Here is a 14,155-nt window from a genome sequence, read left to right as displayed (position 1 = left end):
CTTTTAGATTTAAAACTGAATATCCACATGATATCATTAATGTACACAGCACAAATACAGGAAGTTACACACCTAAGCCTGAGCAATAGTAATAGTGATTACTACTGCCTTTAAAAACCATTAATTACAGAAACACTGTGACATTTTAGATTTAAACATGTTTATTAATATTTTCAGCCACAAAGTGATCTAGCTGTTGCAAATGGTTCCTCTGAGCAGAAGAAACCAGAAGCAGACTTGGATGATGTGGCTTACAATCCACAGAAACAGTACAAAAAAAGGTTTGCATTACACATTTGTACAAACAACTGATGCTTTCAGCAGTGAATGTAATGTGATACTCAGCACTCTGACTAGAACATGTTCGGCAAGCCTCAAACATTCAAACCCACTGCTTTAAAGAGTAAATTACAGACATACATGCAAGATAAAGCTGTAAAAAGTGTACATTTTTTAAAAAATGCACACCATTGTGTCAAGATGACAGCTAACATTAGAATATGCAAAGGCTCTTTCTCTCCGACACATACACAAACAAACATAAACACAGGTTATTACAAAAGGGAATGCGCAGCCTCAGCTAAAGAATCAAGGACCACTGAGAGGCAGGAAAACAACCACACACACACACAATGAAGCAGATTACTGGCTTACAAAAATATATTCACAGCTGCCCACTGTAGCTCTATAGCACATTTAACATAAGATAAACTGTCAGAGTCAATCACACACAGCCTTCCCATAGTCAAAATCATCTCATACAGGGATTAAACCTGCTCCTGAAATAACTCTTCTGTGTTCACTAGCAGTCCTTAAAGTAAGTCCTAGACAAGGCTCAACGTGTTTCCTGAAACCGGCTTTACATGGTGAAAGGAAAACAAACCCAATGCAAATCGCAAAGGCTCCAATGCTGCATCAGAAACCTGAGAGGCATCCCACTCCAGCGACGTCTGGGCATCCTGAAAGCACTGCTGGTAAACAACGTAAACATCAATTTAGGTCCCCGTCCAAACAAAACAAAATCTATGAATGAATTATTCATATTTCAGATCAGTGTCCCAAGTGATGGGAATAATAATTTGCTGTCAAGACGGTTTAAATTCAATGGACTTTGAAGGATTTCACTCTTGATTGTTACACATTCACTGATTGAGGTTTACAAACCCAGCAACATGCAAAGAACAAAAAACCTGCAGGATTTTAAAAAGGGACTATTCTACAACTAAAATCGATGCAGATTTACAGTCTCACCACTCTTCACCTAAACAATCATTATAGGTTTGGCAGTAGATTACGGGTCATCAGAAGTGATGATTAGCAATCAAAAAGATCTAGCTCTCAATAACTGCTGGCTCCTCCTCCTGGACCCTCTCATTGGTTGAGCCCAATGGGCCGGCCCACCACAGCACCAGAGCATTGTCCTGTCGAACACTGTTTGATGACATCACATTCCCCTCATCCGAATCAGACTCAGATTCCTCACTGTCAGACGGCCAACAGAACTTACGCTGACCACTGGACGAAGCCACCAATGGCATGAAAGGATGCACGCTGTCGAAAAAAAAGAAATATTTACTCATATGCATTGAATTATTTAGCAGGTGCTTACGCTTTTTGTGTTAAAGATGCCATGCTTTCAAATTGATCGTAAGTGTCCGTAAAGACATTTACATTACAACAAAAAAGAAATGCTCTTCATTTTTTAACTTTCTATTCTTAAAATAAATAAACAAAAATTATATATAAAGCAGCACTACTGTTTTCAACAGTAAAATTAATATATATAAGATTTTTTATCAGATTAGCATATTATAATTTCTAAAGGATCTTGGAGTAGTGGAAAACAGTTATTTTTAAACTGTAATAATATTTGGCGAAATCCACTCCAAGCATAAAAGACTTCTTTCAAAAATGTTTAAAAACCTTACTGACCCCTTGTTTTCAACGGTAGCGCATGAATGCCAGATGAACTGACAATATGCTTTTTAAGTTCTTAGTACATAGTACACATTAATAGTTTCTCTAATTTTAGTAAATGTATTTCAGAGAAGACTAAAGGCTGGGTAAGGGACAAACCCAAAATAGAGAAATTCCAAATCAAACTTAACCTTTTAGTACTCCTAAAATTGGGAAAATTAATTACAGAGCCACAATATAAAAGGTGAAGTTTTTCCATTTTATAAATGTTATTTAAATTCTGTAATTATACCTGATGCCATTAGTGCAATTAGTGTGCGCCTGAAACTGCAGCGCAGGTTGTAGTGTCTCCTCGTTCCCATCAGGTGGCGCTGTGAGGGTGTCCCACACCGACACCACACCATCTGTGTCCCCACTCAGAAGATATCGGCCAGATCTATTTCAGACACAAATATCAACATCAGCAAATCATAAATGCATCTAATTACTGTGCTGTCCTTCGAAGTAAACTGGTAGATCTCTCTTACTGGTCCAGGTCAAAGTAGATGCGCTGGTTTGTGTTGACGTTCCTGTGCATGGAGAACAGAACTTGTCCCGGATCTCTGAGGTCCCAGCAAAGGATCTCCGAATCCTGAAAGCAGTGACACATAACATTAGCTGGAAATTCAAAACATGCAACCAAATTAGAGCATTTTTGATTGGTGGATGCATCTGACATACTGAATTTAGCCATATAAACCTGTAGAAGTACAGCACACATGAGCCCACTGACCTTACGGCCGCCCGTGAACAGGTGATAGCCGTTGGGTGAGAACAGCAGGTGTGTAAGTCCTCCGCGGTGTCGAGCGGGCAGCAGAGCCAACAGAGAACCGTCCTCACATGAGTAGAGACCGGCCGAACGAGAGTATGACCCACAGGCGTACATGGACTGACACGAACTGAAGGCTATACAGGAGATAATGCCAGTCTGACCCTGTTTCTTGACTTCAAAAAGTTACGAGCGGGAAGAAAAACAGGAACAACAGTATTAAGATCAGTTTCATATTAGAAAACCATGATAAATCATTGAATAATGAGAAAGACATTTTTCAAGACAAGGAGAAGCTGTCTTTACTTAGTTGAAGCTCACAACTAATTACTACAGTATGTATAATTACTATAGAATTATTAATATAAGACAATGAGAATAGAATTCATCTGATCTGCAATCACTACTGTGCAAAAGTTTGGAGTTTATGTTTTTGAAAGCCTTTTACGTTCACCAAGCCCGCACTTATTTGATACAAAACAAAGCTGTAAAAACATGAATAAATTACAGTTTAAAAGTACTGTTTTTTTATTTGAATATATTTTAATGTCACTAGTCTTTAGCGTCACATAATCTTTCAGAAATCATTCTAATATGCTGATTTGAAATTATTTTTTTTCCTCATCATTAATTAAAAAGGTTGTGCTACTAAATATTTTTGGGGAACTGAGATTTTTTAATGAATAGAAAATTCAAAAGAACAGCATTTTTTTGGAAATGGAAATCCTTTGTGACATTATAAATGTCTTTACTGTCACTTTTGATCAATTAATCAATTAAGTGCATCCTAAAAACATTAAAGAAAAGATTATATCTATCAGCTCCTCTGTAACAACTTGGCATGTAGTTCATCTAATCAGAACATATCAATTTTACAATATCACTGAGTTTTTTTAATTTTTTTGTAAATAAAATGTTTATGAAAAAAAAAAGTTTCTTTCATTTGCATCCATTTAAAATAATATAATACAATATAAACACTAGGTGGTATCTTTCAACCCTTCATCAGTCTGAACAAAGATCTTTCAAGTCAAATCCAGACCATTCATTAATTACAATAGCAGTGTTGAAACACCACGAATGAGTCAGTCACTACAAACACCCTAAGATAATTATATCCACAGCTACTGTCTCGATCAGAGGCATGCATGCCGTGTTAGCTTAATGGAGCCAAATATGTGTTTCCAGTCATGAATGTGTTTGGAATGAATCCACCCAAACAAACAAAAAGAAATGAAATGGGATTACAGGCATTCCACAGCCATGCCAGCCAGCCAGCCGTCTTAATGACCCCGATTAACGAGCGTTTGAAGAGTGAGAGTGATTGATGTAGTGGTTATTCCTCTACAAGAGGGATCCTCACCCATGGTGGGCCTCTGCTCGCAGTCTCTCCCAGGACGCTCGGTGTGGAAGACCCTGACGGTTTTGTCAAAGCCGCAGTAGAGCTGTGAGCCGTCGGGAGAGAAACACAGCGAATGGGCCGCTGTCAGCTCATCCAGGTGGTTGTAGGGGCGAAAAGATGCCCGGAGGTCCCCGTAAAACGCATCCCATATGTGGACGGGGTTGTCTCGGCTACTGCTGGCAATGCTGAAGGGAGAAGAAAAGAAGAAAACTGGATTATATGGCAAAATCTTAAAACTTTCCCCCAATGAAATCCATTGTTTTGGGGAAAACAAGAGATTGCGACATCAGACTTGACAGTCAGACTGGCTTTCTTTCAAACTCACAACACAAAAGACCCATTCACAATAGATCATCCAACAAATGAAGAGCCAAACAATTTGAAGTGAAAGACGACATCTACTGCTAGATAAAAAAAAAAAAGAGGAGGCATATGAACACATGCCATTCAAAAGTTTGGAAAATCCCTATACACGAGGTTTTTGGTATATCAGAATGAATCTTTATTCATTTGTGATGACTTTGCATTGATAATGGACAATACAACGTATTAAACCCGTTTTTAACCTAAATTCAAGAACAATGAAATTAAATACTAGAAAAATCCTATGTTTGTAAATCATCTCTGTGCTTTGGGATGGAATAAAACAAAACAATGCAAGTTCTCATGTGAACATTTAGGGATCATACAATAAAAACAATGCTACTATTTTACTGTAAAACTGATACATTATCGGGGGGGCATAATCACTAAATTCAATCTAAACACTTGGAAAATGATCAGCATTTTTTTAACCACATTATTACAATGCGGTCACATTAATGAATGCAAAAAAAGTAACAATTTTGCCACCAATTTCAATTCAAACAGAAAGCTGCTTGTTTTTAAAGTAACTTATGTGTGCTGTGCTTTATACATTATCAATAAAAGACCTTTTATGTCTAAATTTAGCTAATATGACCACACATTTAAGTTTATTCATATTCCAAAACAAGTTTATTCATATTCCAAATTGTAAGAATTGCTACTGAAATGACTTAATTTTGTGTGTGAAAATCCATCATAGATACTTTATTAAGCGTTAAAGTAAGTCATCACCATACACTTCCATTAAATTAATGCTAGTCAACCGGATATTTATTAAGTTTTCTCCACTTGTGTTTCACAGAATAATGTCAAATGGATTGGGAATGACATGAGGGTGAGGAAAATGAAGTCAGAACTTCTATTTTTGGGTGAACCATTTCCTTAAGTGCAGATCCGTCGTTTGGTCTCAACAGGAGGGCAACATAGTTTAAAAGTGTGTAATGAGAAACTACCCCAAAATGACTCGAGTCGAGATGGAGGAAAGAAGATGACCTGAATACTAAGCACCTCCCCTGGAGGGAACGGCCAATCATAAGTCAGAGATAATGATCAACCCCTGTGGACACTCAAGCTGCTCTTCAGCCAATGGCAGCGGTACGAACGCCGAGAAGAGCTTTGCTCGGAAACTGCTGCGTTTCATGATGCTTCAGAAATACCTGTAAACAATATCACTACAACCAGACGCAAGATGACAGATTATTACTGAGCATGTCTCGTCTTGACTCCTTTAACCTCATCCTCTTCATCTTTAGGAGTTCTTTATGAAGTTACAGTTTCGTCCTTCACCCACGACTTGTCATTCCATCATTTTCTTTGTCATTTTCGGTCGCTGCAGGGCGGATTCTGTAATCCCAAACAACGTTTGATCAGAACTGAGGCTGTGTGTGGGTGAAACAGCACATGCCACAGTTAACGAGCCCTCGTTAGTAACCTGCCGCAGCTATCTGTGACGACTGCCATTGATTTGGACTGATTTCTGTTCCATTGCCTTTTGTCACACAAAAAACATAACCATCAAAGAGGACATCATTAAACGAGAACTGAAGCGACAGAGGACTGGAGAGGAAGAATAAGAGACCACTTACTTCCTCCCTAAACAATTCCAGCACTACTTTTAGCAAACCCTAACACACACATAGTTATTTACTGAGAGCTGGGAAAATTAACATGTCAATTTATGTGAAATTGGTAACACTGCATCAATTTTCACCTCTTGAGGTAGCCATGCTATTGTCTTTTTTTCACTACCTTAAGTAACAGTACATGACCAAACTTATTGTATTAATTGTAAAAATGAATGCACAAAATCAATCAATGGAAAAAAATTCAGCTGACCGAACACTGACAGAGGCAGTGTACTATAAAGCCTTTAAAGTTGTCCAAATGAAGTTCTTAGAAATGCATATTATCAATCAAAGAATTCAGTTCTGATATAATTATGGTAGGAAATGTACAAAATATCTTCACTGAACAAGATCTTTACTTACATTACATTTATGCATTTAACAGACGCTTTTATCCATTTTTTTACCAGTATGTGTGTTCCCTGGGAATTGAACCCATGACCTTTTGCGCTGCTAACGCAATGCTCTACCACTGAGCCACACTAACTGACTTGATGCTAATGATTTTTGGCATAAAAGAAAAATCAGTAATATTGTTGGCTATTGCTACAAACATACCCCAGAAATTTAACACTGGTTTTGTGACCCAGGGTCACATTTATTGTAATGCGTTTATAGTAATATTGTTTTAAGATCACTTAAAAGTTATAATTTTTTTATATACTGCAAATATTAATAAATAATAACACATATGATAATTTGTTTATGCTTGTTTTTTAATTACACTGGTATGTTGATGTTGCAATCAATTATTTAACTTATTCTAACTATAACTAACTGTTATATGTGACCCTGGAGCACAAAGTCACTGGGGAATATATTTTGAGCAATAGCCGAAAAAACATTGTATGGGTCAAAATGATCAATTTTTCTTTTAAGTCATCATCTTCCATGAAGATATTTTGTAAATTTCCTGACATAAATATATCAAAACTTAATTTATGATTAGTTATATGCATTGCTAAGAACTTAATTTGGACAAATTTAAAGGTTGATTTTCTCAGTATTTAATTTTTTTTGCACCCTGAGATTCCAGATTTTCAAACAGTTGTATTCCAGCCAAATATTGTATGATCATAACAAACCATATATCAATATTGTTGATGTATTAATCTTAATTTCGAAAATATTTACACTTAAGACTGGTTTTGTGGTCCAGGGCCATATATATGCAAAGATCGGTCATATTTCAGAGCCAGAACTAACAAACAGTTTTATAAATGTATGCAATCAAAACCACTCAGTCAATCGAGAGGGTTTCACAGAAGGTACAGGAAATGTGAGCAGCCTCAATAAACACAAACTTTGAAATGTACATTCTGGGTTGAATCCAACAATCTCCGCCGGAGGAGGAGACAAGGCTCATCAGCACTGATCATAACAGAAGGGAAACACAGCAATGTTGATCCAGAACAATAGCAGCTTAATTAAACAAAGCACACTCTCTTTAAAGACGTGCCATGTCTCTGGAAAGAATTAACTGGGCCACTTTGTAAACCAGGCAATAGAGATTGTGAAAAATGTGAGTGTGGCCATCAGCAGTGATTAAAACTTGACCATGGTTAATCAGAGAGCGTCCATCTTTTGGGGGAACCTTTGTCTAACCTTTCCGGATAGCCATGAATATCACATTAGTCTTCACTAAGTATTAAGTGTAGTTTTGCAAAGTGAAATGCACCAGAAATATTGGAAAGAGATTCTTTTGATCTTCCTCTAGATCAGGGGTCACAAACATTGGCTTGTAGAGCCTGTTTTATTTTGTTATGAGCTGAATGAGAAGCCAAACACAATTATTCTCTGCAGCACAAACAGAATCAAGGATTCACACGTTGCATATCAATTTGGACACTGTTACACAGGTCCGACTTTGTCAGCAGAACTGCAGAGTAGATAATAGCCTCCGGTTTGTTCTGCTTTTTTCCTCGCCTGCTAGCTTTCAAAACAACTATTGAGGTAAATACGAAAAGAGCAGTATTAATGAACGGTTCAAACCAGCCGGCAAACACAGTCCTTAACAGTCCCCTCACAGACCACAATGACAGTGATTCTCCAAACAGCATAACTCTTAACACTCTTAACTCAACGCAACAGACATGATCAAAACTAATATTTTGTAAATAGCTACACTAGAGTTAAAAAGTCTGGGGTCAGTACAAAGCTTTTTTTTTTTTTTTTTTTTTTTGAAGGCTCATGTGACAATGAAAATTGGAGTAATGGCTGCTGAAAATGACATTTTATAATACATTAAAACAGCTATATATTATATACTTAAGAATAAAACAATGTTACTTTAAATTTCAATAACACTACACAATATTGCACAATATTGGTTTGCCTTATTTCTGTGATTAGCCATTTTTGTGTATGTGTGTGTGTGTGTGTATATATGTGTGTGTGTGTGTGCTCGTTTTTGTGACATATCAGGACACAACTCTGTATAATGACATGGGTATGACACAGGTATTACAAGAAGAGGGTGACTTATGAGGACATAACCCATGTCCCCATTTTTCAAAACGCTTATAAATCATACAGAATGAGTTTTTTTGAGAAAGTAAAAATGCACAAAGTTTCCTGTGAGGGTTAGGGTTGGTGTAGGGCCATAGAATATACAGTTTGTACAGTATAAAAACCATTACACCTATGGAATGTCCCCACTTTTCACTAAATCAAATGTGTGTGTGTGTGTGTGTGTGTGAAGACTTCAGATGCAAAAACCTCAAAAAGTCAAATCTAGCTATTTAAATGCTTTATTTTCAATTATTAAAGTGCTTTATTTTCAAAAATGTCCAATGCTATTTTCATAGAAGCCTGATAAAAATGCCAATTTAAAATAAAAAATCTCAGATAGACTCACAATACATAAGGTTTAAATAAATAAAACGTGTTTAAAAAAAAAAACTGGTCTAGATGCTTTTAACTGCTGATTTAGGATACCTTGAAACAGGACAGACAGAAAAACTCACAAGCATGTGTCTGGGTCCATAGACGTCATCTTCGGGAACCAGCAGTAGTCATAGATGGTGTCTCCTTCAGCCATCTTCAGCACTGGACTCTGAGTGCACACAAACAGAAACAGCATTACAAGCGCATATTCTGCGTACAGAATATCAGACTGCTTACTGATTTATATGCATTTCAAGGGTTAAATAAAGAAAAAAGTGATTTTTTCACTCCAAAATGTAAATCCTGTCATCATTTCCTCACCTTCAAGCGGTGTCAACCCTGTATAAGTTGATTTATTCTGTTGAACACAAATGAAGATATTTATTTAAAAAAATAATAATAACAAATAAAAAAAGCTGATGTTCCCCATTGACCTCCATAGCATTTCTTCCCACTATGGAAGTCAATAGGGAACATCAACTGCTTAATTACCCACATTCTTCAAAATATCTTCTTTTGAGTTCAACAGAAAAACGAAACTCATACAGGTTTTTGATTAACTTGAGGGTGAGTAAATGATGAGAGACTGAACTATTAAAGTAAAATCTTTCTTTAAATCGTGTCACAAGCCATTTATAATCTTGAGCATTGGCCTGAAATCAGTTCTACAAAGGGAACTGATCTTAGCTTAGTATTTCTACTTATACAGGTGCTTCTCAATAAATTAGAATGTCGTGGAAAAGTTTTTCATTCCGCTCAACTTTCTGTTAACATGCTTGGATACAGCACTCTGTGAACAGCCAGCTTATTGGCAATTAATTTTTGAAACTTACGCTCCTTGTAAAGGGTGTCAATGATTGTCAGAGACCATTTTGAAGGTTCAGGAAACCTTTGCAGGTGTTTTGAGTTGATTTGCTGATTGGCATGTCACCATATTCTAATTTGTTGAGATTGGTGGGTTTTTGTTAAATGAGAGCCGAAATCATCACAATTAAAAGAACCAAAGACTTAAACTACTTCAGTCTGTGTGCACTGAATTTATTTATTACATGAGTTTCACAATTTGAGTTGATTTACTGAAATAAATGAACTTTTCCTCAACATTCAAATTCATTGAGAAGCACCTATATATAAATACACATGACGAGATATTGTAGAAGAGGCTGACCATTTCAGAAAGCATGTCCCAGTGGCTGCTGTACAGCTCAGGCGGGAGGTTATACACACGAAGAACATTATCAGCGCTGTTTGAGACAATGCAGGAACCATCCGGAGCCCTGCAGAGAGACGTCATGAAGAGAGACAGACAGTGATACCGTTTACTCTATACAGCCATCAGAAACAGCTCGCTTTCATCTCTGCTCACCATTTGCAGCCTCTGAGGTAATTCTCAGCGGTGTGAGTGTACTCGGCCCAGGAGCCCGTCAGCATCTGAGGGCTCTGGCTGAAGTCGAGGCCCTGACTGTGAAGACAGCAAAGAGACAGCACCGAGCAGCTGAAAATATCCCTGTCTCACTGCAACTGTGTCACCATGCATTTGTTCCTACCATGTTCTGATGAGCTGTACACTTACCAGCTCTGCTCTTGTGAATTGTACTTCTCAGGCTCATCTGCTATGTCCTCCTCAGTCGGTCTGAGTGTTTCTCTGTCCCCATCTCCTTCAATGTCCTCAGGCCCCATAGCCTGTCCTGTTTCATCAGTCTGATGACAGGCGACTGACAGAATCAAAATAACACAGACACCTTGGTTGACGAGTCAAGTAAGAGGCTTACTTGTGGTACTTTATTTACAGGATTTAGAAAAGCACATTTCTTTAAAAAAAGAGGAAAATACACAAAAAAATCCATTAACATTTCCTCACCTTATAGATCTGAACACATTTGACATTCTTCTTCCATAGATAAGAAAGAAATGAAGTATGTTGCATGATATTGTTCTTTTCCAAACAATTGCAATAAATGGGGAATGAGGCTTTCTAAGATTCAAAATCTTGTGTGAATTTGAAGTTCTACAACAATCTTCTCTGAAGCTGCAAAGCTCTATTTCTCTATTCATTGAGATGGCATAGAAAAGAGATACGAAAACATTTCAGTACAGGTTTGAAGTTTCATAACTTTTTAATGACATTTTAGTTTTTGCATGAACTATAACTTAAAAGGTGTGCAATAAAGTATGCTGTAGTTTTTTTATTTTATTGTGACAAAATGTCATTTTTTGTGTCAAGTATCTGTTACTTAATTCCTCTTAACAGGTTACTAATTTAATTTAATTAAACATAAGCCAATGTTAACCTGTGTGTTTGTAATAGGGTCAGGTTTTTTTTTTTTTTTTTTTTTTTTGTGGATCCCAGGAACTAAATAATTAAACATACCCCTTTTTTTTTTTTTTTTAGAGTATATACTGTACATTCATTTTTCCAGTATTTCTAATTTCACGTATAAGCAATGGCCTGATTAAATGTTGTGAAAACTGAAATTGTTTTCTAAATATTTCATATTCTGTCATGATGTAGACCTCATATTAGTAGATTTATAAATCTGTCACATCATATTTTATATTGTAAAAAAAAAAAAGACTCTTAAGATCCATCTTTACTAAAAAACAAACAAACAGCTAAATTAAATTATTTCTTCTGGGGGTTAAAAAGTCCACAACCAAATCCAATTATATGCATATATTTAAACATTAATGCACCAGTCCACTATTCTCTACTTTAATGTTTCCTGACTATCTGTGATTAAAGGCACATGTCATACTGTCCATGTGAACAACATTCAATGGCATTCACTTGATAAACCATGTAAAAAAAATTAAAAAATAAAAAGAGCCCTGAACTGTTTAATCACATTTTATTTCAGATCCAAGAAAAATAACATCACATCCAAATTTCTGGAAGGAACCGGCAGTTCACTTGCATAGGGCTGCCTAACTACAAAATTGAACGCATATGAAGAACTAAAGGACAAGCTCCATGTAATTCTTTAAACATGGCAGTAGGAGTACCGCATATGGAGTTTATATCACATATTAAGACATCAGAAAGGCATATTGACAGTGTGCCAAACAGGACGTTATAAAGTGCTTTAAAAATAAAAAAGACAACGTCCTCACCTTCCTCTGAAGTCGCAGCTGCACCATGGCTCCCACATGTGTCTGCTGAAGGCACCACAGCCATCTGTATCATTTCTAACTCAAGACCTACATCTTCCTGCTCCAGTCGAGGCTGTTTTGCTGCTGGCTCTTCTCCTTCTGCCTCACGAGGAGGTTCCCCATCAGCTTCTGTGTCGTGTCCTGCTCCACCATCACCGCTCTGAGCTGCACCGGACATCACGTTTTCAGGGGGATCTCTGTGTTTAGTGCCCTGCAGAACATGCACAAACTATATAATTTCAGTTGTGGATTTCTCATACAGATTACATACAGTGGCACTGAGGGCTTAACTATCTGACAACAACATGCAATAAAATAAAAAATTACTTTGTATTACATATTATTTATATTAGAATCAGTAAAATCAGTGATATCACTTACAATAATATGAAACCCATAAATTCCTTACTAAATTAATAGTTTCTGCTATATGCATATCAAAATTTCAAAAGAAAATAGGCTATCTTAGGAGTACTTTAGAAAATAATGTATAATTTATAAACGATAATGAATAGTGATGCGTCAGGCAGGGAATCTTTTACTGTTTTATTGCGTGTCTGTGTATATATAATTATGTTTACTACAAAATTACACAATTTTACAAAACACATTTAATATAAACGTTGTAAAGAAACATGTATTATTGACTATAATAAGAGGTTTTTTTTACAATAAGTTATTTTTATACACAGACATATAATGCATAATTTTACATGTATCCTATATTTATACAAGGTAATTCGTTTATTATCTCCAGAAACCACAAATGCTAGATTACGTGGAGCTACTGTCCTAATGAAACTAATATTCATATTCTAACATATAAGAAGTTTGCAGGGTTTTGTGGTTGCATTCTTAAAATTACTAATGTTTTTCAGTGGAACAGCATTTTGAATCGTCTAGCCAAAAACAGTGACTCTACCTCTTGTTTCTTTAATTCGTATCGGTCGTGTCTTGTGCTCTGGATCTTACAAAGCAGACAAAATTCCTCAGTGTATGTGATTTACTAAATCCAGATGACAGTTTCCGAGCATCTCGACCATAAACGCGTTGGGTTCATCCTACAACACACAGGAACTCATGCGCCGTGTTTGTAAGCGCAGGGCGCCGCCATTGTTGCATAGTGTGGGTTGCCAGGTCACTTGACTCTCGCGATATTTGCGTCATTCTCCGCTTCTACAACAGTGTTGCCAAATTAGCGGTTTCCCCTACTTCAAAACTCTTGCCGCGGATTGTTTTTCACGTCCGCGGGTTGAAACGACATAAATAACGTGATATTTAGCCTCTGAAATGCGAATTTTACTGGAGATTCCCCATGATTTTTTTTTACCAGGGAACTCCCCTCGAAACGCGATTGGGCTAGTTTTGTGTAGCAATTGGGCGGGTTTTGTTGCGGAAACCTGGCAACCCTAGTTGGGACCCCTCGGTGGGCCACCTACTTTTACTTCACTATATTAAAATTAAATCCTAATATAATCATGACAAATTATATATCGTTGGAGATGTCTAAGACTCCTAAATAGATATTTTACCAATCTTTTTTGTAAAAAATTATGTAGGAAAAGTAATAGATTCATTTATGGCAAGAGTGCACCTCAAAAACCCAACCTTTGTCAAGAAACAAAACAAAAACAAAGTCTTCTTTGTTGCCTTTTTCTCTATTACACTTTAGAAATCATCAGAAATTATATATCACTTGAAAACATAAAATATCAAAATCCATCATTTAAAACCCATTTTAAATTCAAACATATCATTACCACGAAAATGGTACATCAAAATCACATTACAAAATGTCTTCAGTCATGAATTATAAAAATGTAGGTTTGGATCATGCACTTTCAAGTCTACGTTCAAAAATGCAAGTGAGAGTTGACAGGATAAACAGAAATATTAGAAATTCATGAGTTTTCCAGGAACAACTTAGGCTAAGACATAATAATAATAAAAAGGGTTACATTTATATGTTGATTACTATATTTCCAACACAGTATTTAATTA

The 14,155-nt window shown here is 36.4% G+C and overlaps 1 protein-coding gene across 2 annotated transcripts; it reads right to left on the bottom strand.

Moving 5' to 3' along the window:
• Positions 1–143: 143 nt before the first annotated feature.
• LOC113105644 (telomerase Cajal body protein 1-like) lies at positions 144–13,308 on the bottom strand. 2 transcript variants are annotated; one of them, XM_026266843.1, is made up of 11 exons: positions 13,077–13,308; positions 12,116–12,383; positions 10,578–10,719; positions 10,371–10,466; positions 10,173–10,281; positions 9,085–9,173; positions 4,089–4,312; positions 2,690–2,901; positions 2,445–2,548; positions 2,210–2,353; positions 144–1,551 (listed from the first exon to the last, which is right to left on the bottom strand). In XM_026266843.1, the coding sequence occupies exons 2-11, from the start codon at positions 12,330–12,332 to the stop codon at positions 1,332–1,334; spliced, it is 1,557 nt and encodes a 518-aa protein (XP_026122628.1). In that variant the 5' UTR covers positions 12,333–12,383; positions 13,077–13,308; the 3' UTR covers positions 144–1,331. The 2 variants fall into 2 exon arrangements, with proteins under 2 accessions (XP_026122628.1, XP_026122627.1); XM_026266842.1 differs by having other exon boundaries at positions 12,116–12,365.
• Between the last annotated feature and the right edge of the window lie 847 nt (positions 13,309–14,155).

Source organism: Carassius auratus, chromosome 7, assembly GCF_003368295.1.
Source record: "Carassius auratus strain Wakin chromosome 7, ASM336829v1, whole genome shotgun sequence".
NCBI lineage: Eukaryota > Metazoa > Chordata > Actinopteri > Cypriniformes > Cyprinidae > Carassius > Carassius auratus.
The sequence above is the reverse complement of the archived record's forward strand: the minus strand, read 5'-3'. Positions and strand labels throughout refer to the sequence as shown.

Coding starts and splice junctions, on each gene's coding strand:
- LOC113105644 (XM_026266843.1), bottom strand. CDS start 12,332: ATGTCCGGTGCAGCTCAGAGCGGTGATGGTGGAGCAGGACACGACACA. Junction 9,174..10,172: donor GGGACATGCTTTCTGAAATG/GTCAGCCTCTTC, acceptor GTGTGCACTCAG/AGTCCAGTGCTGAAGATGGC. Junction 2,902..4,088: donor CGAGCAGAGGCCCACCATGG/GTGAGGATCCCT, acceptor AACTTTTTGAAG/TCAAGAAACAGGGTCAGACT.